General features: G+C 32.3%; 1 protein-coding gene across 2 annotated transcripts; it reads left to right on the top strand.

The window, feature by feature from the left end:
- The first annotated feature begins 359 nt into the window (after positions 1 to 359).
- On the top strand, positions 360 to 5,807 carry LOC129798328 (uncharacterized). 2 transcript variants are annotated; one of them, XM_055841436.1, is made up of 5 exons: positions 360 to 810; positions 4,847 to 4,969; positions 5,110 to 5,232; positions 5,309 to 5,467; positions 5,562 to 5,807. In XM_055841436.1, the coding sequence occupies exons 1-4, from the start codon at positions 669 to 671 to the stop codon at positions 5,419 to 5,421; spliced, it is 501 nt and encodes a 166-aa protein (XP_055697411.1). In that variant the 5' UTR covers positions 360 to 668; the 3' UTR covers positions 5,422 to 5,467; positions 5,562 to 5,807. The 2 variants fall into 2 exon arrangements, with proteins under 2 accessions (XP_055697411.1, XP_055697410.1); XM_055841435.1 differs by having other exon boundaries at positions 5,309 to 5,807.
- Positions 5,808 to 7,639: the final 1,832 nt, after the last annotated feature.

Raw genomic sequence — 7,639 nt, 5'->3', positions numbered from 1 at the left:
TAAATGCCATTAAATGGGAACAGCAACAGAGTACAGTTCTTCCATTCAGAAAAAAAAAATTGTAGAAAAAAAGTGTTGTAAAAAAATATTGCTCGAAGTGCGGAAAAAGAAATTGTATGACTTTTCATTTTCCACATTTTAGCCAGACGATGATTGATGAAGTTTATGGAAAAGAGACAGAACCACGGACTTTGTGGCACTTCTTTGGGTTGGCGGGAAAAAGATGAATTGAGTGCACTTGGGGAAGGAAGTGGGAAAAAAAAGTTGTATTACAAATTACTATCCCAACAGCTGTAAATTCGAGCTTCCTCCCTGGGTATTCACCAGCAATTCCCCCGTGCTTTCCATTTAGTCCGAAAAGCTCACTACAGCCGTTCACACAAGTGTAAAGTCTTATCGCTCTAATTCATCTGGACATTCCGTGGTAATTTCCATTCGAAGCAAGATGTGAAAATTCACGAAAATTCCAATGTAATTGCACAATAACATTGCAAAAAAATTACTTCGTAAATAGTGAATCATTGATATGATTTTCATGTTTTTTCCTGGTTGCAACTTAATTAAAATTTAAATATTTCAGATTAATTTATACAGAGCGTTTGTAATATTTTAAAGTCGGTCACAGCGTGAAAGTGCGGGAAATAATAATAAATAATTAGGCTGCTATAATGAATAATTCAATTTGGATGTGTTCGGTGTTGTTTATCATTATCACAGGATATTTGTGTAAGCTTTCCAATCCAGTCATAATTAGCAATAATGAAAAATTGGATGTACTGCAAAAAAATATTCGAAATCATATAAACAGAGGTAAAATTATTGAAATATTTAATCATGAAAACACTTTTTTTCCTTGTTTACTTTTGCATATCAAAGCGACATATTATATGATTTTGTTTTCATTTTTAATTTATCCATTTATTGATAAAAACATTGCCAAATCCTATTTGAATCATTGAATGGATTTTGTGGGCAGTGTTGACATTAATAAAGAATAAAAATTGTTTTATTTAAAAAGTTGATCATAAATAAACCTGCTACAATAATCGAATGAATTCACATGTCAAATGCAATAAAGTCCATGAAAATTTCAAGTTTTAATTGCGCGATTGATAATTAGATTGACGTGTTTTACATTTTTTTTTGAATAGCAGATATTGAGCAAGGGATTGTTCTATTTTGACTTGAAGTTAATAAATACTTTTCTGTGTAATTCAAAAGGATTTTACAAATTTGGTTTATTGAAAAATTATACTTGTTGATTGGTTTGGTTTCACTTTCCATTATCTTTCCCTTATGGTTCCCCGATTACTTGTTAAATGGGTCGTCCAAGTTCTTCTGGATCCCCTAGATTCCTTATAAAATGCATGGGTCTCCCAGCTTTCATGAAAAACGCCACAGTCACAGTCCTTTCGGGTTATTTAAAGAAATATAAAGCTTTTCCGGGTTTTCAGGAAAAAATCGGAAACAGGTTCTCTTGAAAAATTGTATGGGTTTACTGGGTTTTCGGATTTCCTGAAGTAATATAGATTCCCGGATTTATTGAAAAATATATGGGTTTCTTGGAAAAATGTGGGATCTCGGGGTTTCCTGAAAAGATTATGGGTTTCCGGAAAATAACATAGATTCCTGGGTTCACTGGAAAATGAATAGCTTTCTCGAATTTCTAATAGAGTTTTCGAAAGAAATGTATGAGTTTTTAGGGATCACTAGTACAATTATATAGCTTCCCCGAATGCCCATTAAAATGTTTAGATCTCTGACTTCCCCATGGGTTCTCGGAAAAATTAAGGGTTTCCAGGTATTTTTTTTTTTTTTAAATATATGAGTAATACAGATTTTCCGAAAATAAGACAGATTCTCGGGTTCCTTGAAAAATGTATGGGTTTCATTAATTCCTCTTAGATTTCGTAGAAAAAACGAGTTTTCTATATTCTGTGAAAAAATGTATGGATCACCAAGTTCCTGGGTTCTGAAAAAAATAAATGGGTTTCTTGGAAAATGTGGAATCCCGGCTTCCTTAAAAATGTATGAATTTCCGGAGTTTCCTGAATATAATATAGATTAATAATAATATAGATTCGTTCTCCGAAAAAATAAGGATTTCCCGCGGGGTTTTTGAAAAATATATGAGATTCTCGATAAAATTTGTGATCCCGGGATCTCAGAAAAATATATATGGGTTTTGCGTATTTCCTGAAAATAATATAGATTACCGGTTTATTGAAAAGTGTATGGATTTTCTGAAAAAAAAAATAGCTTTTCTCGTTTTCTGTATCTCTAATACAAATCCAAAATTCCAGATAGTTTCCCTCAAGTTTTCCAAGGGGTTTGAGAAAAAAATCAAAAGATTTCCCGGTTTCTTTAAACAATGTATAGGTCCCCACGATTCCCGTAGGTTCCCCGGAAAATGTGAAGGTTTTCCGGATTCCTTCACTGAGAAAAAAACGGGGGTGCAATTAACCTTTTTCCTCATAACTTTATCACTTTTTAGGTGTAAAAATATATCAACATTTTTAATCACTCTTAGAAAAGTTTAGATGTGATTACTAATGAAAATTAGTTGTTCGGGCGATTATTATCAAATCTATTTAAAATAGTTCTTATATTCTTAAAACATTATACTCATAATAAATTTATTAGTAGTGAGAATGTAAGACAATATTTACGTGGATAAGTTGCGGCAATTATTTCATAATGCTTTCATACAATTATATTTGCTTGTGTTAATTAAATGAAATCATTATCCCAACTAATATTGGTCACTAATTCCTTTTACTTCTCACAACCAATGTAAATAGATGGGCCTATATTTTCATAAAGTTATGACTACTTTTCCAATAGTAAAGAGTGGTTTTTATTTTAGTAATGCGTTGAAGCTCTTTCGAATTTTAAGCAACTAATAAGAAATGTGCATCACAATGAATGCTATATAGTAACCACAACTAATATGATATAGTTATTACAGCCAATAAGATGGGTATCAACCCCATTTATTTAGTAATTGGAACTAATATGTTATAGTACCCATTACTATATTGATTTAGTTGTGATAACTAAATGAAAAGGATACTTTAAATAACTGTGGTCAACTATTTCATTTAGTTACCCAAACTAAATATATAGTTGGGTCTATATTTACTATATTTTATATTTATAATAACTGCATATGAACGAACTAATTTTTTCTAAGAGTGATGTTAATTTTACACCTTTTTAAGGACAAAATTAACATGAAAAAGGGTAACTTTAACCACTAATACACCTAAAAAGCATAATATTTACACTGATTTCGGATCAATACTGCAGCATAAAATAAACATTTCCGGAATGTTATTTTAACTTTTTTTGATTTCTCTCAGTGTTGATAAAATATGCATGCATTTCTCAAGTTTTCTAAAAAAAAATGATTTCTCGGCTTTCATTATAGAAAGGCTTAGGTCAAGGAGTTAACAAGAATAGCCAGCGAGTGAACAGTGAGTAGCATATCGGCAGATCGCGCCAATCAGTTGCCAAGATTGCGCTGATCGCGACAATCAGTCTCCAAACATGATAGTACGATGATAGTACGATAGCATGATAGTACGATCAGTCTCCAGGATCACGCTGATCGCGCAATCAGTCTACAGGATCGTACTGATCGACACCCAAAATGAACCGTGAGTGGCAGACTTGTTTACTCTCTGGCTTAGGTTTCTTAACACTAAAACTATCGACCTACCGCTCGGTCAAACGACATACCGCGGAGGTAGGATACTCAACAAATTTTTCTTGGAAAAGTAGAAAAAAATAAAATTTAAACCCTAAAAAATATATTACATGCATATTTTAAGAAATTCATGAATTTTGATAGCGATATTTTACGCTTTACACTGAGGAAAAAAAGAGGGTGCGATTAACTTTTTTTCCTCATAACTTTAACACTTTCTAGGTGTAAAAATATATCAACATTTTTTAATGTTAATTTTACACCTTTTTAAAGGTAAAATTAACATGAAAAAGGATAACTTTAACCCCTAATACACTTAAAAAGGGTACTATTTACACCGATTTTGGATCAATACTGCAGGGTAAAATTAACATTTCAGGAATGTTATTTTAACTTTCTCGAATTTTTCTCAGTGTACATATGTGTTAATTTTACAAAGTTTTTAATCGGTCAATTTGACCGGTATTTGTAAGTTTAGTGTTAGGTTTTCTAAAAAAAAATGTATGGGTGTTCCGGGTTCTTCATGGATTCTTCGAATTTTTCATGACTTCGCCAGCTTGGGTGACTTGAGTAGCTCGAGTTCCCCGAAATGACTTACCCCTCGGAAATATCGTCTTTAATTCTTTGCTTTACTTTAATTTTCTTTATTTTTCTTTCTATTTCTTTCAAGTAGAGTAAAATAGCAATTTTTTTTAAACCTTTCCACTGAAAGATTTTCGGTGAACCTTTGTAAAATTCAGTTTGAGGATCCTAGGCAGGTTTCACACAGGTTTAAATACTTTCTAATTCAATTAGTTTACAATAGCTTTACCACAAGTTCTATGCGAATTATTTTAATTTGTTTTATTATCTAGAATTTTCATATCATTTACATTTAATATCTCTTTGTTTGTATAATATTATAGTATATTTCTTGGAGCTTAAAGGCAATTTAACAAATTTTCACACAAATTTCCGATAATGCGTTTTCTCAAACTTCCATCAGGGCGATTATGTTTGTGGCATGGGGAAGTTTCATGTTGAGCAAATTTTGCCCTGGAGGCCAAGAAGAATTGGGACGACACATTTCATGTTTACCAAGTATCTTATGTTGTTGCCTTCCCATCTCTATAATGTCGTTGATGTGTTATGTTGCAGAATTTCGTCAACAGTGCCACTTTACACGTGATTGTCGTGCTCTGGCCTACAACTGTGTCGATGGATTGTGCGAATGTGCCCTAGGCTATCGTCCTGATTCCACCAACGAGACCTGTGTTGGGGGTGAGTGAGGTGATCCAATTAGAATTTTCAACAATTTGCAAATTGAAAGACAGTGAATAAGAGTCATATATGCTAATTTCAATTTTCTTCATCGTGACTCCTTGACTTTGTATTTCCGCTGGGAATAAAACTTTTGCCAGGCATTGGGAAGCGGTGCATGTATGATAGTCATTGTATAATGAGGGCATACTGCAAAGGTCAGCTGGTTTGCACGTGCAAGGAAGAATTTCCCTATGAGTCTGAGGATGGGTGGCGATGTGAAGGTTCTTTTCTTATACACCATGGATGGGCAAAGTTGGTTAATTGCGGAACCATCTCACGCTCTGTCTTTCATTTCAGATGAACCCAGTTCTCAGCAATCACATCATCTCCCCAAGGAATCCCTGCTCCTCCTCCTCTCACAGGTCTTGGTGGGATTACTAACAACGTGGCATCATTTATCGCTGATATAATATTCAACATGTCACTGAGGAGCAGAAAAGTGTTATATTAAATAATGTAAGCACTGTGAATGAGGGATTCTTGTCCAAAACCCAAACCCTCTCCATCCCGCATGTTCCTTGTCTTGTATGAAATTTTCGATCAAACTTAGGTCTGTGTCTCCAACGCTTCAACAGCAACCTCAAAAGCCACTCCAGCCCTTTCTCCTTCAGCAATCAACCCCATGTCTCACAAATCAATAATGAGGAATTAGGTTCAAGAGGGTATGAGGCGCTAATGTTGCGATTAGACATGAGCGCTAAAATACTTCTTAGTCATCGTTTTTGTGTACTTTTTTCTGGTTTCCCTTTTGTTAAATAACTCAAATTCTCCAAACTAAACTTCATCAGTAATAAAATTGAATTGGAAAATTCGTTTTTTATTAGGAGCACATTTAAGGGCATCTCACATTTGTTTTTCTAAAAATATTCTGAATGTAAATTTCCATTTATAGGACATTTGAGTGATCGAAATTGAAGGTTGTTGTTATCCGATTGAATGAATGCAGTATTCATGCGAGATAAAACATTTGTTGTTGAACGGAGAAAAGGAGGATCGACAAGAAAAATATTTATCATATAAAATTATTTCACCATTAAATAAAAGAAATAGTAGAGATAACTTTCTCAACTTTAAAATTTCGGGGCAATCATCTTCCAGATAGACCTTTAATAAAAAAACTTTAAAATTTGAATTTACCAAACATAGTCCAGCAACAGCAAGATATTAGAGCTTTAATTGCAAAGCAGTCATTCACTTCATGTAATATTAGTACAATGTACTAAAAATATATTAGTACAATATATAATAACTTATTATTACGATAGTTTAATTAATTGATGTAAGTACGTTTAATCAATACACAATAGTGTAATGTAGTAATAGTAATATCCATCAATTTTACGGCAAAATAAATAAAACAAACATATCTAATAATAGAAGATAATATATTAGTACATTGTACTAATATATTATCTATTGTATGCTAATATTGATTGAATATATTGTACTTATATCAATCAATTAATCTATCGTACTATGAGCTATCATATATTGTACTAATGAATTTTTAGTACTTCGATCTAATATAACACAAGGGGAAAAACTACTTGGTAATCTTAATATCAGGCTCTAATAACTTATCGATAGATTTTATTTCCGTAGTTTAAAATTTATCAACCGTCATGGTGCTATTTCAATGAAAAATGAGAAGGGGAACTCTTCTGAAAATCTTTTTTAGTACAGGGCTGTCCTTATGTGCTTCTGCGTTGTCGAATTCTCCTTACGTTGGTTTCTGTCACGACTATTTGGCAATTTTGTAACGCTATGTGGACTGGGACAAACAGTCTAAACAGGACCCAACACAAAGAAAAGTCGATAAGCAGAAGCACTTCACAACCGTCATGTACTAAAAAAATGTTCATGAGAAAGATTTCCCTTTCTCATTTTTCATTGGAGTAGCCATATTAGGCAATTCAATTTTAATTTTTTAAACATGATTTTCAATTTATTAACAAAGAATTGATAAAAATTTTACAATATGAATTTTAGAATCTAATATCTAAAATTTGCTTATAAAAAACTTTTTCTTCATTGTGCACAATATGATTTGTGCGAAGCGCTTTATCTAACAAAAACACAACACCAAGGTAAATTTACGCTTTTTGGTTGATTTTTGTCTAGAACATTAAACGTATTCATTTCTTATTTTTGGTGAATTGTCTGTTTTGTCGAAAATAAGAGGAAAACACTGGTAAGTATGGGTCTATGGAAATACATTAAAGTCCTCACGCTTCTGTACACTGATACGAGTTTGTTTACCTCAGATTTTTCCATGGGATTGTGCATGTACATAGCAAAGAAAACAGAGTAAGAATGTGATATTCTATTTTTGGAAATTTGAAATAAAAACCTCAAGGAAATTGGAAGCTTTAGAAAATCGTATAAAGTGATTATTCTTATGCTTTTTACTAAGAAGAGGACTTAGAATATATGGACTTATCCAGAGATGTGCAGCAGCGTCATAGTCTTCTTATTTTTAGACATCATTATCAATATTATTCTTTTAATTGAGAAAGCTTTCATTAATTAATGCACTTACTATACGAAATACTTAATAAATATACAGAAAAAAAGATATTTTTTTTATTGATCTGCTATTTATAATTTATGAGTCATAACGATGAATTT

The sequence above is a fragment of the Phlebotomus papatasi genome, chromosome 1, assembly GCF_024763615.1.
Source record: "Phlebotomus papatasi isolate M1 chromosome 1, Ppap_2.1, whole genome shotgun sequence".
NCBI lineage: Eukaryota > Metazoa > Arthropoda > Insecta > Diptera > Psychodidae > Phlebotomus > Phlebotomus papatasi.
Note: the sequence above shows the minus strand (reverse complement) of the source record. Positions and strands in the feature narration are given on the sequence as shown.

Bases quoted from the DNA above. Each gene is read 5' to 3' on its own strand.
- LOC129798328 (XM_055841436.1), top strand. From the start codon at position 669: ATGAATAATTCAATTTGGATGTGTTCGGTGTTGTTTATCATTATCACA. The intron at 811-4,846 runs GTAAAATTATTG...GTTATGTTGCAG, and splicing joins TCGAAATCATATAAACAGAG to AATTTCGTCAACAGTGCCAC. The intron at 5,233-5,308 runs GTTCTTTTCTTA...CTTTCATTTCAG, and splicing joins GGATGGGTGGCGATGTGAAG to ATGAACCCAGTTCTCAGCAA.